Source organism: Pundamilia nyererei, unplaced genomic scaffold, assembly GCF_000239375.1.
Source record: "Pundamilia nyererei isolate P.nyererei 1_Seehausen unplaced genomic scaffold, PunNye1.0 scaffold00005, whole genome shotgun sequence".
Lineage (NCBI taxonomy): Eukaryota > Metazoa > Chordata > Actinopteri > Cichliformes > Cichlidae > Pundamilia > Pundamilia nyererei.
In genome coordinates this window covers 498,959-523,678 of record NW_005187406.1, presented here as the reverse complement: position 1 = coordinate 523,678, position 24,720 = coordinate 498,959, and the positions used below count along the sequence as shown (strand labels likewise).

Below are 24,720 nucleotides of genomic sequence, written 5' to 3'. Positions count from 1 at the left end.
TTTTTTTTTTTTTCTTAAAAGTGCAAACGTTTACATTTTTAATGGAAACACAATCGGATGAGTAATTGGGGGAATTTCCTCCACACGGTCCAGCTTTACATATATAAGCGTACCATAAATCATTGATGGTGTTCACTAGAGGTCAATACTTTAAGGCATTCCTTAGCAGAGGCCATGCACATTCTGACTGGTGAGTAGTGAGGCAATCCTTACGGAATACTGATTTCTCCTCTCTGCTGATCGTCCCCAGAGAGCGAAAACACTCTGTAGAGTCTGTAGAGGAAGCTACAAGAAAAATTCAAAGGATCAGCCTTTGGACAAGCAGACATCTCTGACTGATAGAAAGGCAGGTTTGTTTTAGAAGCACCAGATGTTTTGATTCAATAATAGGGCTTTTATTCTGTGTTAACATCTGGTGCTTTTTAAAACATCTGCTCGGGCTTGCTTTTCCACCATGCTGATCTACTGCAGTTACTTTTGGCTCAAGCTTCACATTACACGGGCTGTTCTCAACTGCTGCACATATTTAGCCCCAAGGGGGGACATGCCCAAATCTGCAGCAGAGAGGACCGGTTGAGAGGAGGCTTTGTTCTGCCTTTTGTGCTCTGCCTCCACACAGCATACTGGATGAATATCGGGGTTGTTTCTATGTTACGCCGCTGATGCCTTGTTTGTTTGTTTTTTAATTTTTGTTTTGTTTGCTTCTCCTTTTTGCAGTTTTCGCCATTTCTTGCTACATGGCCACGTTCGCCCTCAGCGCACCTCTGCCGGAAAGAAGCGCACTTGTTGAAGGTCCGGAATTTCAAAAGATTGTACAGAACTGCAAGCAGTTGACAGAGAAGATCCTTCTCTCTATCCCCGAAACACACAAATCCTGCATTAAGACGGAGGTGAGACACACTAATGCAGTTTTGCCTGATTTCTTTAAAGCTTCTGCGTCATGACTTGTGTTTGATAATGTGCTGTCAGCGTACGGAGCCTGCGCGGTCGAGCCTGTCAGTCAGCGGCGTTTGTATCTGAAATGCGTTTATGTAGCTGTAATGACTGATATGAACAGTCTCTGGAAAAGAAACAGCACATGTCTGTCAATGTTTTTTTGTTTTTAGATGACAGGCAACTGAGTTATCAACATCTGGCATGTTTTTTGTTGTTTTTACACAGCTGGATTTTACTTGAGTATTTCTGAAACCACAAATAAAAGTCTCTTAATGACTCAGCATCTTGTAAGAACACAGGACAAATATTTCTGGTCTAGTTTTTAGGATGTGACATTTTAGTGCTTTAATTTAACGATCTGCTGTTGCCTTCACTGCCCCCCCACCCTCCAACTGGTGTTTGCTTTGGAATTCCTCGCTGCTATACATCCTTAACCATTTGATGTTATTTCTTTTATCGTAGACTCTGCAGCTGAACTCCACAGATAATGCGCAGTTTGAGATCATGAGGTCCAGGCTTGGCATCCCCTCTGCTCCTCATATCAAAGCCCTGTCAGAAAACGTCACTTTGGTAAGCATTCTTTGAGAGTGAACTGTCATCATGCTTTGAGAGTCTAAAAGCAGACACGATGACCAGTTTGTTTTTTTCTCTCTCTTCCATAAGGAGGACGGTTTGAGACAGCTCTATGAGGGTCTGCAGACGTACCGGGCCTTGCTGAGCTCCCTCAAAAACTACCCCAGGCTGGCAAACAAAGATAGAGTCACCGAGCTAATGGCTGATGTACGAGACCTCGCCATTCAGATCAAAGAGGTAGAATTTTTCTAAATTGCAGCCAGTCTGGCAAATTGTTTTTGCATGTTGCATCTTCTTAATGCTTAAAATCATTTTCTTTGTTTTGCTTTTTTAGATGTTAAAAATTGTCCATCCGCAAGGTTCACCCCACCCCACCAAACCCTCCGCGCCCTTAAATCTACCAGCAGATTATGAATTTCAGGTGGCAGCACACCTGACTCTGGTGGACCTCCAGTCTTACGTTCAGGACCTGGTCCGCTTCCTCAGGACTCTGGACCGCAGCACAGAGGTGGAGACAGAGTCCTGACCAAAAAGTGTCACACTTTGCTTTTGGCTCATGTCCAAAATGTACGTTATGGTATTTATTGATCTGTGAAAGCATTATTTATTTTTGTATTTGCATTTCATATTTATATATTTATTAACAGAACTGGACTGGACTATTTATTTTCACAGGTTAAAACTAAGGAAATGTTAACACAATTGACTAATGCTCTGTAAAGCAGTACATTAAGGTATTTGACAGTTGATTTAAGGTGTTGGTGGCACGTTAATCGATACCAACAGCAGAACATGAGTAAAATTGTATATTTTTGTATTATTTTTATTTAAATTATAATAATAATGTCTGTATTTTCTTATTTTTTAATAAAAAAAAACATTTTCTGAAAAACATTTGTACCTCTTTGTGAAAAAACATGCATAATTACACAAAACAATAAAATGAAACCTGAACTTCCAGTGAAGTTACTACTCTAATAGAGAAGTGCAACAAAGGGTGAAATAAGGACTTTGCTGTCATTATTTCCGCTACTGAACCAGACGGATGTCCTTTAATAAGTGTTGCAAGCGGTGTATGACTGTGACAAGAGATGACCCACAGTGCCTTGTGTATGGTGTCATGTGTTGGGCTGGCTAGCATGTGATCATTCTGACTCAAGGGACAACAACGACAGCGGCCACACATCATGTTACTGAAACTCAAAAAACACAGAGGTGCCATTTCACCATGATGTGTCACAAAAACTCACAAAACAAATGCAACCAATAAACACAGGCAAGCAAAAAAGATTTTCTGTCTGATTTCTTTATTTATTCCAAAAGTATTTACAAGCGTGAAAAAAAAAATATAAAAGAATATCAAAACAATGTGAGTCCAGAGCTCTTGCAAACTGTTTTCAGCCCTCCGCTGGGCTGTTGCCCACCAACAGAAGATAAATCCGTCGATGCCTCGATTTATTTCGGAGGTAAATTTAAACCCGAGCCTCACAGAGCAGAGATGGCTTTGGCAGCTACACGTCTCCCCAGCGGCAGAGTCAGGTCAGTGATTGCAAGCACAACTTTAGGTTTGGCCAGAGCGGGCAGCTTCACCAGCTCGTAAACCTAAATGTGCAGAAGAAAAAAAGAAAATTAACTGTTATTCTGAGAGGCGGTATTTCCCAAGAAACAGTAAGAATTTTATTGTGTTGCTCAAGGCTAATTGTCATTCCTTTTTGAGTGGGTGTGTTCCTGACCCTTGATCTGGTTTTCATGGGACACTCATTGTAAAATGTAACTAGAACAAAAGAAAAGAATTAAGAAATACTTTTTCTCAGAACTAGAAAAAGATGTTCCACTAAATCAGCTAAGTTGCCTCTGTCTTGCCTGTCAGTGCGCCCCAGGATGGCTGTGGCTACAATGTAGCTTGCCATCACCAGTGTGTGAATGTGTGTGTGAATGGGTGGATGACTGAATGTGTAAAGCGCTTTGGGGTTCTTTGGGGCTTAGTAAAGCGCTATATAAATACAGGCCATTTACCATTTGTCCATTACTCTTTTTTTCTCCTTTCTATTATCAATTCTGGTTTGTTCTTGGCATTTTATTCCATTTCAAACTCTGCACATGTTTTGAAAATGTGGCATCCCTAACATTTCGAAGCTTGTAGGAGTGATTAATATCTCTTGCAAATGCAAGAAGCATCTGTGCTATGACCTTCAGACTCCCTCTTGATCTTATCAGAACACTCAGTCTTTAAAGGCAGTAGAACACTTGTAAGCAGGATTCCTGAACCCTTCCCGATAATATCTAAAGAAGCAGTCATCCTTCTCCCTCCTTTATCTCCACCTGTCTGGCCTCTCCCCTCACAGCTCATAACTCACCATTGTAAAAGGCATGAACTGCAGGATGCTCCCACGGCTTCCCTGCTCCAGACACTCAACACACTCCTCCATGAAGCTCTGCACAAACTGGGTGTGAGGTCCAGCCATCTTTGAGCCAAGGATGGAGGAAATGAGGAGAAAAAGGTTGGCTAAAAGAAAGAGAACAGATGGTAAGTACTATCCTGCTGAATTATTTTATATCCCAAATCAAATCATCCCCAATATCAACACCACTGACAAGATGTAGTAGTAGCTGCAGTGCACTGCTGGGCTGGGTGTTAGCATTCTTTGGCGTGAACCACCCATATAAATGTTTTGATGCATGTTTAATCATCCAGGTAAGCAAATCTGTTCATCAGGAGAGCATCTAACAAAAAAGGCTACGTCCAGATTAACCCAATCAACTTTCTAAATGTTATTGCTGATCAAGCGCTTTCATTTGTTGTAATGGCACTCCCTGATGACAGCAGTTTCCCAAAGCAGCACACTGCACTCTGCCACACTGCAGAAACTGCTCGACAAAGGTTCGAGTAAATAACAAAAAGCCTAAGAACCCCAGTCTCCCCAGATCTTAATTTAAATGAGCATACACGGAAGGCGGTTGACCCAAGGTGGTCCCACCCCAGAAACCCAGACATTGTCATGTTTATCGTTTGGCCCGTGAAAGTTTGGATGATAACCCTTTTTTGTGCCTTTTTATAACACCACAGTGGATTTTCAGCCAAATAATCTGAAATACTTGACTGGAAAGAAGACTTTCACTTTGAATTTAAAGAGCTTAACACAAGTAGTGCATTAAACATTTAGGAATGACATCCATTTTAATATATGGTGCCCCATTTTCAGGTGCTCAAAAGTAATTGGACAAACTAACAAAGTTAACTATACTGATTGCCGCAAGCGCCTTCAATTTCCGCTTATTAGGTTCTCTAGGGTCTCTCTGCAGTGCTCACTTGGGTTGACTGACTTGGCCGCTGAAGAATATCCCGCTTCTTTGCCTCGAGAAACTCTTGGGCTGTTTTTTTTCAGCATGCTTTGGGTCATTATCCATTTGCATCGTGAAATGCTGAATAATCAGTTTTGCAGACTTTGGCTGATTCTGAGAGACAGCACAGCCCCATGCATTTAACACTTCATCCTGCTACTTCCATCAGCAGTCACACCATCAACAAATTTTCCATTGACGAAGGTGTCTCTTGATGGTAGACCTTTAAATGCTACGCCTACATCCTCAATGTGTTTTTGATGTGGTTAAATGCTTAAAGGAAATAATTCTGTGATCATGCACTTTGTTTTTTTTTTCTTCTGTGGTCTTTAACACTGTTTGGTTTTGCTGAGTTGACCACTTCATGCTTTTTTTTTTTTTTTTTTCTCACCATCTCTCTAAGTTTTATTTTGATTTCCGTTAGTCTAATGAAAGTCTTCTCTGCTTGCATCTCTTTGGACTTCATTGTGAAAGCTCCAGTGATAAGACAAATACAAGTTCAACACATGGACTCAACTACAGATATTATAAACTGTTAGTGTGTCATGATATAAAGAGGAAACAGGCCTCACCTAGTCATGAATCTGCTTTTCAGTAAATATCCAATTATTTCCAAGCCTCAGAAAATGGGCATTATGAATAAAAATGGTTGCAATTCCTAAGCAGTTGATGTAATACTTTTGTTAAACTTGAAATAAAGCTTAAAGCTTTTGCACTTTAATTACAACGTTTTGGTCTAAAATCTATTGTGTTGTTTTGCAGAGGCAAAAAAAGGTTCTTTCTAATATATTTTTAAAAAAATCATGCAAATTTTAAAAAGTCAAATTCATTATAACATATTGCATTTTTGCTAACTTTAAACATGCAAAATATAATTCTCAGTAATGTCAGACATTTCTTTTAGCGTGACTTTGACTGAAACCCCCCCCCAAAACATCACACTAAAATTCACTTTACATGAAAATAATGAGTGTCTTAGCTCTGTGTTTGGCCTTGCAAACATATTCAAGGGCTGGATGAGGTCCCATTGGGCCTTCAGAATTGGAGATCTTGTGGCTTTAATCACAGCAACATACCAGCCTCTCCAGTTTCCCATCGAATCGTTTCCCTGATTAGTTAATTCAGGATTTTTCTTGAATTTGTTCATCGTAATTTAGACATTTTTATGAAAGAGATGGGGATGAGAGAAGAGAGATGCTGGTAAAATTCTCACCCAGGACTCTGTTGAGGGGGTCCCTCATGTTGACAGTGTGGAGCTGTGAGGCAGACAGAGAGCTGCTCATAGACCGGTCTCCTGCAGGAAGAAAGGAAGATGTGATGGATGAGTTGACAAGTTTCATTTTCGTTCTACTAATTTAATCATTCGAGGAAATTTTATTCCCCCCCACAAAAAAGAAACAAAAAAAAAAAACATTTAAAAATCTAGAGGATGTGAAAAAGGAAGTTAAGGATCCGTTGACGGTTGGTTTCCACTGCAATCTTACATCATAATCATAATTCCTGGAATAAGACATTTCAATGATACTAAAAATGAAAAGATGATTTTTTTTAACAAAATTAATTAATTCTGATTTTTTTAACATGGAAAATAAACGTTTCTTTCTCCTTGCGCTAAAATATGTATTTTATTCATAATAAAATTTTAAAAAGTCTATAAAGTGAGGCATCTGGCGCTGATGAACGGTTTCTAAATGACTGACTTTACGTAGCAAGAAAACCAGTGTCACTTTCAGTCTTAATATCAAAGCATTTTTTTCCTAAGTCATGCAACACACTGAAGTGACATCCTGTGTGGGGGTTTCACACTAAACACTAAACTAAACTAAACAAGGGAAAATTTCCAAAGCACTTAATATAAATGCTCATTACTTTAAGTCATGTGAATAGCAGGGTGAAGGGGGTATGCTAACTGCACAATCGCTCAAAGCAAGAAGCACTGGATGGCAGCGTTCAAGTTAGAACCTGCTGGCAGCCAATGCACTTGAAGGATAATTAATGAGGAGGAAGACCAGTCTACAAAGCATTTTAAGTGCTTACTAGAAGTAACTTGCTGTTACAGTTCTGAAACTCTCTGGTATTACCACCATTATCATCCCCAGCTCAGACATCTGTAAACCACAGGCTTTATCATTTGACGGTGTATTCAAATCAAAGCACAAAGGGGCCTAACCTGGACTGGAAAGGGCTACAGGTTCATCCTCGTTGGAGCTGAGCAGCCGCATGAGTTTAGATGGTTGAGTGTCATCCAAGGGAAAGAGGCTGTTGTAGTCCTGCAGGGAATAATAAAGGAATCATGTCAGTATTTCTACACTCAAACACGTCCTCTTACAGAAAACACGTTCTCCTAATTTTACCAAGTTTTAAAATTTTTATTTTTAAAGAGCTTCTTTACCTCAATATCTTCTCTCTGCCTTTTGCGCTGGCGAGCTGAGAGAGAACCTTTGTGGTGAGAGGAGTAAGAGCTGAGTGCGCACCACACAGACAGCCTGAGGGGACATCCAGAGACAAAAGTCAAAACCGGAAGTCAAAAACGCCACAGCGACTGCTGCCCTTAGGGTATTAAGCTTCTCTTACTTGGCCAGTGCCTTTCCAGGTGGGTCTGCCAGGCTGCGCCAGTGGGCGGAGTCTGTGAGTAGATTGGGCAGTATGGTACCTAGCAGCGTGAGGGTGATCTGCTGGGTGTCCAAGCAGAAGATGCTGTAGAGTAACTCTACCACTCGATTGGCCCACTCCTGCCGTGTCTCCTTTAACAGTTCCTGTGTTAAGAAACAGTTTCATGTTTTCACAAACTGGACATTGATTTGAATAAAATGAGATTAGTGACCATTAGTGCAACGGAATAATGTCAACAGTGTTTTATGCACAAATGTTTGCACAACCGACAACACGGACTCCTACGAACACTATTTAAGGTCAATGACGTGCAAAGAAACAGCTACAGGCTTGGGTAAAAAACAAGTACATAAATACATCACATATTCGTCAACATTTTATGAGGAAATTAATGCATGCAAAGCTTTTCTTTATCTAATGTAACCACATTGGTTTCACTAACGTCTTTGCTCTGGCTCGATGTTCTCACTTTTTCTGCTTAAATTTCAACATTTAACTACGTTTCTGGCTAACGGTTGCTCAAGTAAAATTGTAATAGATCAAGGAAGCCAATAAAGAAAATCTTCAAGTTAAAAAATAAATAAATAAAAATCATTCGCCTTTAAAGATCGATAGTGTTGCCGATGGTCACTGCATAAACCATCAGACCTTTTATCCGCGTACCTTGACCAGATTGTTAGTGAACCAGAAGACACCTCCCATGTTGAGAAGACTCTCGAACAGATGCAGAGCTCGGCTGTCCACCCAGCCTTTACGCAGCACTGCCTGGAACTGTTTGCTGAGGGCCGTATGGATGGGTTCTTTGGGTGGCAGCAGGTTGCGGTAGGGGATCGGCTCCTGGCCCTCCACTGGGGACCGCAGGGTGGCACCCGTCTGTTGGAAGACGTCGGCGCACATGTGCTCCATGATGGAGCTCATTATGATCACGCTGGTGAGATTGTGGAAGAAAATGATGTTACTTTTAACTCGGGTGATGAGAGACGGAGAATCAAACTGAATCCAGAACAAGGAAATTTCTCAGAATTTGTAAAATATAAAGTCGGTGGGTGCTGGTGTGGATGTGCTCTTTATGCGTTTGTACCGTTCATTGTAAAACTGCAGAGTGTTCTCCCCATAAAGTGGCGTTACAAGCTGCCGGATCATAGTCTGGGGCTTCTCCCTCTCATCTCTTCCAAGCATCCGGACATGGGCTACCAACCATGCCACCGCACAGATGGCCATGCTGCACACTTTGCCCTTGATATTGTCAGTAATCTTCTACGTTTGCAATGGCAGCACCCAGGAAAGAGGAAGGATGTGATTAGCAGAATGAAGAGAAGGAAGGGTTAGAGACGGTCGAATTCTGACTAAAATGGGCATCCTCCCACTTTGCATTAGAAAACAAAATTGAAAGGAATAGGGAAGAAGTGACAAGTTGGCTACACCTATTAGACGTCACTAATGATGCGCGTTTTCACAGCTTTTTTTTTTTTTACTCAAGTAATCTCGACATATTCAGTGGAAAATGTCAAGTCATGACTCAACGAAATACAAGGGTGGGAAGGGTTGAAACCTGAAAATCATATGAGATACTTAGTCAAAGGAGCTTGCAAAGAAAAGCATCTGGACTTCTTTAAGACGCTTTTCTTTGCAAGCTCCTTTGACTACGATCACCTGGATGACTGAGAACCTTCACAGACATGAGATACTTAGGAAACCACAAGAAATCTTTATTACCCACAGGAAGGAAAAATAGTGAAGCTAGACAAACCTGGACCGCCTCTACAGAAAGCACACCATTCTCCCATGCATTCAAGACTTCCAGTATGGCCGCTGGAATGCTAAGGCAGATCTCATGCCATTTCACCTGCCTGTCACAAGGTTAGGAAAAAAAAAACCCACATTCAGAGCATTGCTGGCCACGTTTAAGACATTTCTAAACACTAAATAAGTGCAAGTTAAAATCAGAAACATTTATGTCAAACAAAAATACAGTACAGTAAAAAACTGTGCTCTTTTACGTCTATCGTAATTGTTATTCAAGCATGTAAATGAAGTTCAGGGTGTTAAGCAACTTCATGACGGGGTTGAGTATGCCACCATCTAAAGAAAAGATCTAAAGTTAATTACCGCAGCAATGCCAGGCAACATCTGCACTGACTGTAAATGATTCATTTACAGATTTCACTCACACTAGTTTCATCTCTGATGAGTTGTTCAGCAGGGTCACCAGGCTCTCCACTTTCCCAGGCTCGGGTCTGAAGCAGGGGTTTTCTGGGTTCAGAGTCTTGCCCTCTTCAGGCATACATGTCTGCAGCCACGTTTCGAAGAAGGGCGTCTCTCCTGAAGGACTGGGGTCTGACAGGATCACCTGGACAAAAGTCAGCTGATCACAGTCTGCTCAAAAAGACAATATCTCTACTGTTTATTATTTTGAGGTGACCACCACATTTTTCTCCCTTTTTAACGCTAGCGAAGACCTTTATAGAATATTTTAATATGCAAAAAAGCCTTGTTGCTTAATACAGATGCAAAGTAAGTCTGTCCACAATTAACATAGTTAAGACTTGAATTTTCAACGACATAAAACTCATTTTTACATCGCAGGGCCACATACAGCCTACCAGAGAAATCCCCTTTCTGTCAGCATAAAGAAGTTTAACTACACATTTAACTCCTGAGATCTCTTAATAAAAGAAAAAGGAAAAATTCTCTTTTTAAAGAAAATATTTTGTCAAGATAAAGAAATGTTGCAGTTGTAAATTAAAGAAATTCTAAAATTAAATTAAATTTAAAACTCTTTAGGCTTAAATTGTAAGAGATGTGTAAAATGACATTGGAATTGTTGGCAGCTCTGTGTAATTATTGCCCTGTAAGTATAAAAGCTTTTGTTAATTCACAAAAACTGTTTGTTTTTTTTAAACAGTGGATTCACTGTAAAATTATATATAAATAAAGTAATTTCTATAGTATGCAGTGAAAAAAACATTTCATACACATCTATTACCTAATTATAACAGTGCAGTATGAATGACGATGGGCGTAAAAGTTTTAAAACTTGTGAAAACAGAAAGTCTTCTGTTACATTTTCCAAAGCCGTCCAGCGAGCTGCAATAAAGCCATTCCTGGGCTGTTTTTGTGCACTTGAACTTTGTCAAACTGAACTAACCTCAGATCCATATGTCTGCACCACGTGGCAGAGCATGAGGAAGGAGATGTCGAAGAGCAGAGCCCGTACAGACGCAGACTTGGCTAACGGAAAGGAGGAGAACATCCACAGTGTTAGTATCCCACTGAAAGATCGTGTGAATGAAAGAAGAAATTCCCTATTCGGAACATGCCACTCTTGTATTTGAACTCACATCCTTCCCCGCTGATGTGCTTGGGAAACTCATTAAGCCTGGAACAAAACAGGGGGATGAAACATTACACAGTAACACACAAAAACTTCACATTCAAGATGACGTTGCACATAATCTCCCAACGCTTGAACATTGCCGGTCTTACAAAGTTCTTGTTACTAAAAGTTCAAAAGCGTAATTTACTCACTTAATGAACTTCCGGGCAAAGGATTTGAGTTTCCCAGTGGCTGCTGCTGCAGCCAGGAGCAGATCTAGGCTCTTCCCAGACAACATGTGGCCAAGAACACCGAGCAGACCCTCAGGAGACTTAGAGTGGTCTGCATCTACTGTCTAATGAACAAAGATGGAAAACTTATACTCATCTTTTAAAAAAAAAAACAAAAAAAACAATAAGCTGTTGTAATGTTGTGACCTTTAAAACACATTGATTCTGATATTTTCTGACATTAGGTCTCATTGGTTGTGGATCACTTTTACAATCATATACATGATTCTCTGAACCTTCTTTGGCATTTCTGTCAATGGCCAACACTACATCTGCATTTTGATTTAATTTAATTAAAAACATGCACAATTCAAACATGGTTATGGGGTGCTACCTTGAGAATATTGGTAACAGTGGGCTCCGCCCTCAGGATGAGGCCTGGGTTAGGCTGGATGTTAGCATTTTCTGCAGTCTTTAGCCTGGGGGCGAACTCCCTGTCCTCGGTCCTGAATCAAATTTGCAGGGGGAGAAGGATAAAAAGGGACGGGGAAGAGGATGGGGATAGGATGGAGGTGTTGGGGGAAATGACATGAATATAGTGGATAAAATTCCATTCTCATTTCTCATCAATATAATTAAAATTTTTAAAAAGAAATATAGGTAATCTTTGTCCTAAAATATCCATAATCGCATGTTTTCTGATAGCAGAGAAACCCATACCGCTTTGATGTGAGGTTAACTGTATTTGAATCCGACAGCAGCCCGAGTTTATTACACTCTGTCAGGAGCATTCCAAGGCAATCACAGCTACGTAAAGAAGCAAAAGGGGAAAAAATAAAAAAAAAATTGGAACATCGTTGAACTTGGTATATACAGGTAAACATAAACAGCTATACTATTAGAATACAAGATGGTAAATGGAAGATGGGTAATAATTCTAATAATAGCCGCTTTAACAATGTCACAGACGGCAGCACCTGAATATAAAAGATATTTAATTACTGCCATTTCAGTTCAACTCAATTATATAATGTCAAATCACAAAAACAGTCACCTCACGGTGCTTTATATTATAAGGTAAAGACCCCTGCAGTAATACAGAGAAACCCTAACAATCAGATGACCTCCTATGGGCAAGCACTTGGCGACACTGGGGAGGAAAAACTCCCATTTAACAGGAAGAAGCCTACGGCAGAACCAGGCTTAGTAGCTATAGCTGCTTGTGTTATCTATATAATCTTATTATGAGATCAGGGGCATCTCCAGTGACATTTACGAACACTTACTTGCATCTCTGATCTGCTTTGTCCAGGAGTGGCGTAAGCTTAAGTAAGTACTGAAATGCTATGTTCACATCCTCCATGAAATCCTGGGAAAAACGTTTGCAATGATTGAAAGTGACAAAGACAGTTTATGACATTACACACCCAGCGCTCAATATCTAGGTGTTAACTTCCAATACAAAGATCAGTCAGGCATTTACTTTACCTGTCCTCTGTCACTCTGAGGATATTTCTTTAGTCGGAGTAGAACTTGTGGGATCTGAGATTAAGAAATCACAAGTTAATTTCATCTGATTTCTGTGAAGGGTAGACAGTAATATTACTACCAAATCAGTTTCATGCAGACAGCTCAGAAGGGAGATTTAAAAATCACCGCACAAAATTTTGCACACTATTCCTTCTCTAAACTACAATAAAAATTCACAACAAACAGAGTCAAGGAAGCAGGCAATGATATAAATAAAAAAGTAAAAGCAGCAAAAGGCAGACAAAAAGACAACAGAAGACCAAGTTTTCCTCGTTGAAGTGGATCTAACCTTAAGGAAAGTAAAAGCAGTCCATTTAAGCTCCTCTGTGCCCTCTGGTGACTCAATGAGGCCAGTGAAGCAAGCTTTCCATATCTCCAGGACAAAAAGGGGAGCAGGGATTCTCTGATGGGAATAGAAAGATTCCGTTTGCATCACACAAAACCTCACCAGGAAAGGCTGCGTAATACTTTGGCCAAAAGCTGAACATTTTCTTTTTTGTGTGTAATGAAATTCCTTTGTCTTTTAAAATCTGTCAGTCTAAATTTTTACAGTTTTTTTTCCCCACAGCTTAGTATTCACCTGCATTCTTTTGATCATCATTAACTGCTCCACCAGTGGCTGTATCTCTCCTGTCAAATTCATAGTGCCTTCCAGCATGATGAAGGCATGAACTGATGGAAAAGAGGCATAAACTGGAGGGTCACTCTGCTCAGACAGCATCAGGGGAATACTGAAGAAGAGAGTGAAGAAATCGGCACAAAGAAGTCAGATGGGACGCTTGAAACTATTGTCAAATTAGGATCATTTGCTCATTATTAACATGTCAGCCTCACCTTTTTACTAGTGACAAGCTCTCCTCTAATTTAGTATGCAGTTTTGAGTTAGTCACACTACTAAGACCATCTGTCAAATTAAGCACAGCTTGCTCTACATTGCTCCAGGAACCTGTGGAGGAAAAGCAGCAGCAGAAACAGTGTTTAGATGCCACGCTCGGCACAAAAACACACATTCAAGATTTGGCCAAAATGACAGTTTTAGCTTAAGTGAAATTTTTGACTCACTATGGCTGACTGCCAATAATTTTGCCAATTGCCAGATTCCACACATATGCAGGTGTTTGCCTTAGAATTACTTAATATTAAAAGGTAAATAAACTGCCAATAAACTTTTGAGAGCATGTTAATAGAGCCTCGGGTAATTTATACACCATTGTACTGATACATCAGCAGATTACACTGAGCACAACCCTGTGTGTAAACAAATACCCACACACACTTCTATACCTTGGTCCTCCAATCTGGCAATGTGGACCAAAGCTCTGTTCTTGGTGCTGTTCATCAGACTCTGGAGCCTTTCCTGGCAGGCTCCAAGACTGGTCTCTGTGCTGGCTGATGGACCCAGTTCTCTGAGCTTCTCACAGTACCACGCGCAGCCCTGCAGCAGCCACACTACCACTGCCAGCAGAGCCCGACAAAGCCCGATGCATTCCTCTGTTTTTCCGTGACAGCTGGATCAATAAGAGACAAGAAGCAGTGACATTTTAAGCAAGATACACACTCACTGGTCCCTTTATTAGGTACACCTTGCTAGTACAGGGCTGGATCTCATCGGCTTCATGGTTTGTCGTGTTGTGCATTTAGAGATGCTCTTCTGCAAACCTTGGTTCTAAAAAACATTTCTGCATCCATCAGAATTTTAAAAGACGTGAATTAGATTCATGCAGATGCATTGGAAACACTTAACATACCTAAGGCGATGGCAGAACATGTCCATTATTTCTAACAGCGACTTGACACAGAGCTCCCGGGAAAAATCATCAAACTGTCACAGAAAAGACAAGTAGTAAGATCATTCACATTTTCTTATAGTAAAAATAATTTTGCATTGAGTATTGTCATGCAGAAAACTACCTTGCTGATAGCCATAAGCACACTGGAATAAGACACCATCTATGGCAAGAGAGGAGACAAATCACAACATGCGAAACAACCAACAAGGTTAGATAATCTTCTCAGTTTCACACGTTTTCATTTGCTTTTTAAAAAAAAAATACAAGTGCTTTATCTCACCTGTGAACTTATGGCATATTTGAGATAAGACAAGATGAGTGGGTTAGGGGATGGTCCAATCATCGCCTGCTCCATCAAAGCCTCTTAATTATATACAAGGAACAGTTAGAGCAACTTTAGAAAACACAAGAACCGGTATACTTAAACAGACTACTACCAACCTGCAAGGTTGAGATAGTCCCATGTTACTCCCTTTGGGAAGTTTTTCTTGATGTTGATGGCCCACTGGTAGTCACTCCAACGATCTTTCCAAGCCTGCAGAATGGCTTGCTTCAAATTGACCATTTTCATCCTGGCGGGGCAAAAAATCAATAAAAATGGCCACCATTCAGTCACTGTTCGTTTTTTCGCTGTAACACTCAAGCTTATTTTACACTATTTCCTAGCTACGTTAGCTCATGCTATTTGCTAATGAAATAGTTAAAGAAAACTTCTCCTGTCGGATACAGAAAACAAACAGTTTTCACAATAAATTAACACCAAAACGAGTCTTAAAGCGGTGCTAAATCTGATACCTACCTGACGCTTTGAGTTTTTAGAAGCTTACGCTAAAATATATTTGTTTATAGGACCCCAGCTTCACGACGCAAGAAGCGACGTTTTTGTTTTGAAAGACGTCCCCGTTCATTGGTTAATCTCCTGACGTTTCAGTATTCTTCGCGCGGATTGGTTGAAGGGGAATACCGGCAGAGCTCCGCTCGACTAGCAGCAGATGACGCTGTTTACAAAGGTAAGAATCATAGCTCGACCACTGTATTTATACCCCTTTCTATACATAAGGAAATGAAGGCAGCAAAAATGTTGTTGTGCCTTCCAGCTAAAGGTAAAACATGAAACCAAAGAACTGAATCATTTTCTAATATAAACAGCTATTTTAGCCTGACCCCTGTGACGTTTTGTTAGCCGTTTGCAGTGTCGTTTTGTTTGTTAGTGAAAATGAAGGAAAGTATAGTTCTTGCAGAGGCATGACTTAGTATTTTTGTGTTATGCAACTTTTTGTTTCTACTCCTTTAAATTTTGGAGGCAAATACAGGACTTTATACACCACCTCATTTATTGGAGATTTTAGCTAGGTTTAGTTTACTCAGCAGTATGAAGACCAAGTAAAACTAGCTACAACTACCATATTAAACTTGTTTACACAATATTGATTTGGTGATATTCTGAAATGAATCCTTATGGCTAATAAGTGCTTTTGCTTTAGGTATTTTTTAGAACAAATTTTTCTGATATACTTGCAGTTTTCCAGGCCAATGATGTATTTACTTATAAATTTCAGCAGCCCCATGTGTGTAGGTGTTATTATTATTGCTTTTTTATGACATAACAAACCTAAAATAAACCCAAACTTAACTTAGTAACAACTAGTGTTTGTTTCCACGTTAACTGATTTTTTCTTGTACTTTTAGCTGTAAAATGATGACATAAGTTATACCTGATATAACTAAGTTTCATTTATTTTGTTTGATTATTTCATCCATGCATACAGTGAAATGCATTGTTGTCTTACATAACCACCTCATTCAGCTGTGTGATTCACTACCTCAGTGTACCTCTTTTGTGTGTGCCAGTCCAGTCCCTTTCAGCAGGATTTTGTTTATTATGTCAGAATGTTGAGGTGAAAAAAAAAAGCAAAACAGGACATGTGTCTTTACAACAGTTCACACTCTTAGAAAGCCAGAAAGAAACAAGGGTGGAATAAACTATGAGCACATGTGGAAATGGCTCCTTTATTTAGATTTAAATAAATAAACAATCTGGTTACTCACAAAGCACATGCTCAAGAAGAAAATATATTCAGAATAATGCTGAAAGTGGCACTGGTATTTAAAAAAATTCTACTCAGGCAGGGGTTTCTCTATCTCCTTTTAACTTTTGAACTCAGTTGTATTTCATGCTAAAAGGGATATTGTTCTCTATATCAAAACCACCCAACTACTTCTGTTAGGGAATATCCTGTATTGAGTTTATGACTACAAAGACCCTTATTCTGCCTGACACTGGAGACGGTGTCCTGATAGAGCGAAGTCTGTGTCCTGGGACGGCCCTGTGCCAGCCAGCAAGAGATGATCCATGCGTCCTGGCGTTGTCTTGGTAGGTGAGGGTTGGAGAGATTATGAAGCTGTGAGGTGTGTGTGTGCAGCGGTGTATTTGGGCAGAGTGATCTTATCCCCTCTGCCTTCTACATAGTGGAGAGCTGCATTAGTGGAGGGTACTGAGAGATTTGAGTCTACCCCTGGGGAGACCAGAGAGACTGAAGTCACAGCTCTGTGTCTGTTCTCATGACTTCACTGCCGGGACAGACCCAGTTTTGCTGACTCTTATTTTTCTTCTATGTAACCTATTGAGTAATCCCATTATAATGGGACTCACTAGTGTTTAGTTTGTGGTGCTCAAAGTCTCCCAGGATTACCTGGATGTAGATACTTTCACTATGAAAGAACCCTGTATTGACAACTTATCTAATTTTGAAAATGGCACATAGTTTTTAAAGTATTATTTTCAGATGCTTATTATTTTTTAAAACTAAATTTTTTAAAATTCTCTCAACACCACCAATACCTTTCAGCTACATAATAATGAGATAAACATAAGCTACTATCTCCAAACACCAGCAATTAACAGTGAAACAATGTGGATTATGTGTTGCGTTGTGTTTTGTGTAATCAATTTATCAAATCCATTAGGGCCCATTGCTTAATAAACCATAATCATCCACCTGTACGGGATGCACAGAGAAGCAGAAGATAATGATCCCTATGAAAGAGCAGAACTAAATAAATGTGATATTTCATAGCATGTGTTTCTATTAGATCTTTATATCTGTTATACTTCTCTATTCTGTTTTTTTTTAAACACAACATTACTGTCATTCATTCTCTCCTGGAGCCTCTGGGCACACCGAGATAATTACCAAGGGTTCAGAAGCAGGAAATGAGAGTGGCCCTCTCCTGTCCCCCCAGGTTGTCCAGTGATGTTGCTTCATGAATCAGGATAGACTAGAGGCAACTACTGTAACCAAGAGAAGCTAAGGCACATGATGTGTCAGTACGTTTAATGTTGCATACAGCTTCTTTCTCTCAGGTTTGAACTCAAAATGAAAGTCTTTCTGGAGGGTGATGTAGAAACAGCAGCTTTAACATAGGTGAACAATAAAGTGAGAGACATGAACATCTGGTTAAAGCTGTTAAAGTCATGGCAACCGAATTTGGGAATAACAGGCTTTCTAAATATGCTGACCCACTCTTGTAATACAAACAATGTACATAGGAAAAGCACAGTTGCAGTAAATAACATTATAACAAATTTATATGCACTAAACATTCACCTTCCACTTCATTAGTTACACCTTGTTAGTTGTGGGTTTGCCTTCAGAACTGCCTTAATTCTTCATAGCATAGATTTAACAAGGTGAACATTCCTCAGGGATTTTGGTCCATACTGACATGAGAGCTTCATGTTATGTTATACTGAGATCTGGTGACTGTGGAGTCCATTTGAGGACAGTGAACTCATTGTGATGCTCAAGAAAGCAGTTTGAGATTATCTGAGCTTTGTGACATGGTGTGCTATCCTGCTGGAAGCAAGCAGCCATCAGAAGATGGGTACACTGTGGTCATAAATGGACAAACAGGAACAGCATTCTGGTGGTGTGTTAAATGATGCTCTGTTGGTAAAAGTAAAAGTATTCCTTACATCCTTATATTACCTCCAGACTAAATCATTGACACAAGGCAGGAGGGCTTCACGCTTTCATGCTGTTTATGCCAAATTCTGAGTCTAGAATTTGAATGTTGCTGCAGAAACGGAAACTCCTTGCAACGTTTTTCCAATCCTCTATTGTCCAGTTTTTTTTAGCCTCAGTTAGCTGACAGGAGTAGCACCAGGTATCATTTTATGCTGCTGTAGCCCATTTGCTTCAAGATTCAGTTTGCTGTACAAGAGGTACTGTTCTGCATACCTTGGATTTAACAAGTGATTGTTTGAGTTGCTGTTGCCATCTAGTCTGCCGATCCTCTGATCTCTAACATAAATAAGACATTTTCAACCAGAGAAATTTACTCTCTGGATATGTTCTCTTTTTCATACCATTTTCTGTGAGCCCTACAGATGGTTGTGTGGGAAAATCCAAGCAAATGAGCAGTTTTTGAAACAAGCCCGTCTGGCACTAACAACCATGCCACCTCCAAAATCACCTTTCCTCTCCATTCTGATCCTCGGTTTAGACTTCATCAGGCTGCCTTGACAATGTCGAAAAGACTAAATGTGTTGAGTTGCTTTTACCCATATTATATCTGTCTTACTGATGTGTATAGTGAAGTTGAGGATAATAATTTTGCTAAAATAAAACAATAAACTTGTCATTTGATATAATAGAGAATTTCAAAATTTTGCCATTTCTAGTGTTTGTATTACAGCGCATTTATAGAACAGACAAAGAGCCCAAAATATCAGGAATAATAGCCCACGCTTTAAGAAAAAAAAACACACACTCACACACTTGGAACTACAACATACAACTGAGGACTGTAGCACTAAGAAAATACCTGTAGCTAGCAATTTTTTTTATTATTATTATTTTTTTAAATCTATGCAGTCTTTTAACGTCTACTGGGGCACAGCTTACAGCCGTGGGCTTTTTACACAGGATGACAAGGATGGGTTGTAGGATAAGGCTGTTGTGTCTCTTCCATTTGGGCTACTACAAAACACATCTCAGTAATTGGATAAAGTCCCATCACACTTCAGGATCAGTTTGTACTGTCACTCAGCAGCGCTTTCAACTGGTTTTATTTTCATTTGTCTGACTAGAGACTGCTCTGGCATACAAACTGTTGTGAAGTGTCTGCTTGTAAAAAATACATTGCGTGTCGTTATAGGATATATTTATTTATACCTCACTTCAATATAGTAATATCTGTCTCTAGATTATGTTGCTGCTATCATATTAAATCGTTGTCTGTTTTTATATAACGTTATATTAACCATTTTTTGCAGCATTCAATGAGCTTTGAACTACTTTCCATTTAGTAATATTCTCAGTCATAGTAACACAGATTTCAGAAGTATCTTTCATTGAGTGATACTACCACAGCAGCTAATCAAGAGTACTTCGAATATTGAAATGCTGGCGAGGGATTAGAGCCACGTGTGGTTTGACACCAAAGAGCTTTATATAGCTGCTTCAACACAGTTTTCCCCCATTTTACTGTCATCAGCAATTCAGCCTACAGGGAATGTGTTCCAGCATTATTTATAACTAGTCTATATGGGCTAGGTGGCAGAGATCCTAGCCAGGCTATGTCTTGCATCCTTTCATATAGTTTAATTACATTTTAGTAGGTGTAAGAGTTTCTTTTTTTTAGATCATATCAGTAAATGTTTCTGTCCAGACCCCAGCTGGCTTCTTCGTCTATTCCCTGGGAGTCACAGAGGGGACATTCCCATGGGATCCAGGTTGTCAAGTCTGTTGCATAATTCAAGTCATTCTATCTATCTAGCTATCTGGCTATCTATCGTAGGCTGAAGCCTATCTGTGCTATCACTGGGTGAGAGGTGGGATTCACCCTGAACCGATTGACAGCCACAGGGCTAACACGCAGACACTGACAACATAAACACTTACGGCCAGTTTAGACTCAACAGCTAACCTTCATGCATGCCTTTGGACTATAAACTCCACACAGAATGGCAGCAGGTACCGACCTGATAACAGCTAACCACTGCACTACAAAATACAACAATTAATGGCGGTGTATTGTAATAGTAACAAAAGCATAGGCTGTTTACAGTATTTTTTGTTTTTTACATTTTTAAGTTATGCATGTTGAGATGTGTTTGAAATAAATTGTTTTATACATCAGGACTCCATAAAAAAATCATCTGGTCCATAGCAGGTTTTAAAATGATGGTATTACAATCAAAGATGAGCTACAAAGCATGAAATATTACACTGTGTCGTTATTTGTCTAACAAACCCTAATCCAAAATGTGGGCACAGTATACAGCATATGCTTCAATAGCTTCTAGAAAGACCTTCAGCAGCAATAACTTGAAGTAACTGTTTTCTGAATGACTTTATCAGTCTCTTGCATCATTGTGGAGGAATTTTGGCCCACTCTTCTTTACAACATTGTTTAATTTCATTGACGCACGTGGGCATTTGTTCATGCACAGCTGTCTTATGGTCCCGCCACAGCATTTCATCAAAAGTGAAGTCTGGACTTGTAAATACACCCTTACTGCTTCCAGAGGAGAATCAAATGCACTTGATTAACTGATCATGGGGAAGTGTGAGCACCTCTATAAAAGCAGACGATTTGGCAGTTTGCAGGTCTGGAGCGTGCAGGTCTGTGTTAGCAAAATGCCAACTAGGAAATGCATCATTAATGAACTTAAAGAAGCAACTGCTGTTTCCAATCAATCTGAGAAGAACTGTATGGCCATTTGAAGTTTTTCATTCTAGAGTGGGATTTATTATTTGTCGTGGAAAACAGTTGAGACAGTTGCTAATACTCCCAGGAGTGGACGTCCCAGCAAATTCACCCCAAGGTCAGACCGTACAAATCTCAGAGAAATTGCAAAAAACCCACAGGCTACATCTTAGACTCTACAGGCTTCTGTTAGCTTAAAGTTGTTAAATGATAACATTCATTACACTGTAAATGTGATTTTTTTTTTTTGTAGTGGTTGACAAGAGAAAACCTTATCTATCTTACAAGAACACTGCAGCATAACTTGAGTTTGCAAAATTGCATGAACAAACCACAAGAGTTTTAAAAAAGTGCCCTGTTTCGTCATAATGCACAACATTAAGGTTCCCAAAACCAAACACAGTATAAAAACATGAACACCTCACATCAACTGTCAAGCACGGTGGTGGACAGTTGATGGTTTGGGTTTGTTTTGCAGCCACAGGACCTCGGTATCACTTAGTCAACCATGTACTCCTCTGTATACCAAAGTAATCTAGAGTCAAATATGAGGCAGAAACTGAGTCATGCCACAGGACAGTGATCTCAAGCTCAGCAGAATACTATAACAGAGTGACTGAAAAAGAAAATAAAAACAAGGTTGTTGTAATGACCCAGTCAAAGTCTGTTGTCAGCCAGACTTGAGACAGCTGTGTGTGGATAAATATCCACAAGCTGCAATGAAGTAAAGCAACATTGTGAAGAAGAGTGGGTCAAAATTCTTCCACTATAATGTGAGAGACTGATAAAGTCATGCAGAAAGTAAGTACTTCAAGTCACTGCTGCTAAAGATGATTCCATAAGCTACTGAATCATGGGGTTTATTTAATTGTCCACACATAGCTTTTGCATTTTGGTTCAGTTTTTGTTAAATAAACCTATCCCCACTGACTGCATGTCTTTGGACTGTGGTAGAGAGCAGCAATACCTAAACCCACTGGGAGAACATGCAAACTCCACACAGAAAAGCCCTGTCCGGGTGGTCGAGTCAAACCCAGGACATTCTTGCTGCGAGGCATCAGTGCTAACCACTGCGCTAACACCTACTACGTGAATATTTTAGAATTAACAGATAGTGCATTTTTATTTTACCACGATTTTAGGTTAATAGTGGCATATTCTACAGTTAAAGCTATAAAAATACAAAACAATTTTTATTTCATCATAATTTACTAAACTTAGAAGAAATAAAACCTCACATCCCAGCACTGACCGAGCATGACTGACTTGCCTGTAATTAATATACTGATTTGGAAAATTACTTTTAGCTAATAATTTTGGTCCCATGATACATTGTCATATGCGTTTATATATAAACACATATAAATAAGTGAGAGCAAAATTTACTTGAGAAATTTGAGCAATTTGTTAGGGTGGATAAACGGAGGCCACAAAATACTTAGCATAGCAAGAATTCAATGGGATTTCAGTTGCTCGGGATAATTAAAACTGAAGTCAGAGTCTCCCTGTCCCAGTAGGCTACATTTTATCCTGACATGCCCTTAATTATCCAGGACCTCTTGATGTCTAATCCTACTGAGGAAGTACACCAGTTTGACATCTCAGTCCTCTAAAGACGCCTCATTTTCAGTGTTAAGTTTAACTGGCTTCCACGACCCCTGTTACAGTTGATCACTTTAAGTAAAGTTTCACATTTTCTATGTATTTCTGATACTAAGCAATGCAAAGCACAGCATACACTCCCTAGTCCATGTTATATAATCAAAGTTGGCAAAAGCTTTCAGTACAGCCTCTGTGATCCCGGTGTCAGTTAGTGCTGAGGCCCAATGCCTGATCTCAGCACAACCAGCGGTCAGCAACGTTAACCCTATAACTGGACCTCAATGTGTGTGACTTAGTCACCCCAACTTATGGCCACAGATCTCATCCAAATTACAGATAAATACATGTTTCCTTTCAGTGTAGCTGCTGTTGTCAGTATGCCACTATTGTATTTGTAACTTCTGCTTTGCACACTCTGTGTGTCTTGTTAGGAGGTGATCTTTGTGATAGTTCTGAAGAATTATGTCAACCCACTAACCACCAGCAGTGCAACTGTTAACAGTTGCACAATATTGTTTATGAAACCTGTATTCCCAATTTCAAATGTTTTATACAAACAATAAAATACAACATTGGCTGATATTATCTTATAATGACTTTGTTACTTAGCCTAGTTATTTTGTATGTCAAGGCTGTACCTTCCTTTAACCCAATGACAGCTGCGATGGCTCCAGCCCCCAACTTTGAATTGCATATCGAAGAAGATGGATGGAAAAAATTTAAGGACCCCAACAAAATAAATCGCTTTAGATAATTCAGAGTTTTCCCTTTCAAATAGCAACGATAAACGTATTCAATGTTGTTTGGGCTTTAATCAGCAGTGGAAGTCCTTAAACTTAAAAGAAAAACTTCAACGTATTTTAGAAAGAGAATGAGAGTTATTACTTATAGCACTATTCAGGCCACACTGTAAGTCATGACAACAAGTCAGCATGCACAAAACTAAGATGCTGAAACTATCATCCATCTTCTTATTAACATGTGTACTTTGTCTACTGTGTTATATCAATTTGTCTTCTGTGAAAAACAGTAAGGTTTCTTTTTACTCTCTTGTAGCAAAGTCATGTGTTGTTGCCATATTGATATGAAAAAGTCAGCTGCAGGCCTCCTGCTCAATTCCCCAGGGCCAAAAGGCCTCTGGCCCCAATAGTTGTTTGTGTGTCACAGTGGTTAATTGATGAGCCTTCTTGAATAATTGGCCCAAGCCCAGGAAGTTATCTGACTGTGGTGACACGAAGCTCGATCTCTCTTCTTCACACGCCCCTCGTGGTGATGTATTACCTCACGTGAGGGCATGCTTGAGGAAACTCTAGGTTTGAATTGGACTGTACATTTCAATACATCACAGACCACACTTGGTAGGGATGAAGAAACAAAAGAGATGAAAAAAAATTCACATTGTTTTTAATTGAATATTTTAATGACTTTGAATTAAAATAAAAAGCCCAGTAGACATTTTGCTGGACATAGGAAGACTTCTACAGAGGTCAAAGGTTTTTCCAATCATCCCTTTAAGAGAAATACTTGTTTAATCATTAACTTCTGTGCAGAAAGGAAACAACAGAAAGTGAAAATTTGAAAACTAAGACAAGAATTACATTTTAGCCTCTCAGTGTGATTTTTATCGTAGTGCTCTGGTAAAAACAGATAAATTTTGATTGTTGTATTCTGTGAAAAAAAAAACCCAACCCAACAACTTTGTATAAAAATAAGCAGGTTGTTCATCCTGGCTGCTCCTTATTATCATTTTTATAATCATTTTTACACTATAAATGTTTTATTTAGCTAAAACTTTAGTGTGTGCTTCTTTTTTAAGGGCTCAGGTGGGCAACATGAAAATGAAAAACAATCTTTGAAAAAAAATATTCAGTAGAAATTGAATTTAATGAATCTCTTTAATGCAGCGTGGAAGCTGTAGACCCTTCACCTGTTTTTTATCACTAAAGTTTCGTGAGTAGGTGCAGAGGCTTCACACATCAGTGTGCAAAACCTTCCCAGAAGGTAATGAACATATGAATGTTCAGGGTAGGTAAAGGATGCTTCATTTATAAGCCCCAAAAAATCTATTTATGTT

General features: G+C 39.4%; 2 protein-coding genes across 4 annotated transcripts; one reads left to right on the top strand and one right to left on the bottom strand.

The window, feature by feature from the left end:
• The first annotated feature begins 141 nt into the window (after nucleotides 1-141).
• On the top strand, nucleotides 142-2,330 carry csf3a (colony stimulating factor 3 (granulocyte) a). 2 transcript variants are annotated; one of them, XM_005721621.2, is made up of 5 exons: nucleotides 142-190; nucleotides 718-890; nucleotides 1,399-1,506; nucleotides 1,600-1,746; nucleotides 1,844-2,330. In XM_005721621.2, exons 1-5 carry the CDS (start codon nucleotides 175-177, stop codon nucleotides 2,033-2,035), a joined length of 636 nt encoding a protein of 211 aa, XP_005721678.1. In that variant the 5' UTR covers nucleotides 142-174; the 3' UTR covers nucleotides 2,036-2,330. The 2 variants fall into 2 exon arrangements, with proteins under 2 accessions (XP_005721678.1, XP_005721679.1); XM_005721622.2 differs by lacking the exon at nucleotides 142-190 and adding an exon at nucleotides 207-346.
• Nucleotides 2,331-2,815: 485 nt separating this feature from the next.
• Nucleotides 2,816-15,217, bottom strand: med24 (mediator complex subunit 24). Of its 2 annotated transcripts, none has more exons than XM_005721619.1 (26): nucleotides 15,130-15,217; nucleotides 14,772-14,902; nucleotides 14,611-14,693; nucleotides 14,452-14,490; nucleotides 14,289-14,362; nucleotides 13,825-14,048; nucleotides 13,375-13,486; nucleotides 13,121-13,271; nucleotides 12,830-12,943; nucleotides 12,499-12,552; nucleotides 12,297-12,379; nucleotides 11,731-11,817; nucleotides 11,405-11,516; nucleotides 10,993-11,135; nucleotides 10,806-10,843; nucleotides 10,613-10,695; nucleotides 9,636-9,814; nucleotides 9,215-9,314; nucleotides 8,546-8,721; nucleotides 8,128-8,392; nucleotides 7,426-7,607; nucleotides 7,244-7,337; nucleotides 7,022-7,121; nucleotides 6,065-6,145; nucleotides 3,867-4,015; nucleotides 2,816-3,111 (listed from the first exon to the last, which is right to left on the bottom strand). In XM_005721619.1, the coding sequence occupies exons 2-26, from the start codon at nucleotides 14,899-14,901 to the stop codon at nucleotides 2,995-2,997; spliced, it is 2,970 nt and encodes a 989-aa protein (XP_005721676.1). In that variant the 5' UTR covers nucleotide 14,902; nucleotides 15,130-15,217; the 3' UTR covers nucleotides 2,816-2,994. The 2 variants fall into 2 exon arrangements, with proteins under 2 accessions (XP_005721676.1, XP_005721677.1); XM_005721620.1 differs by having other exon boundaries at nucleotides 11,405-11,504.
• Nucleotides 15,218-24,720: the final 9,503 nt, after the last annotated feature.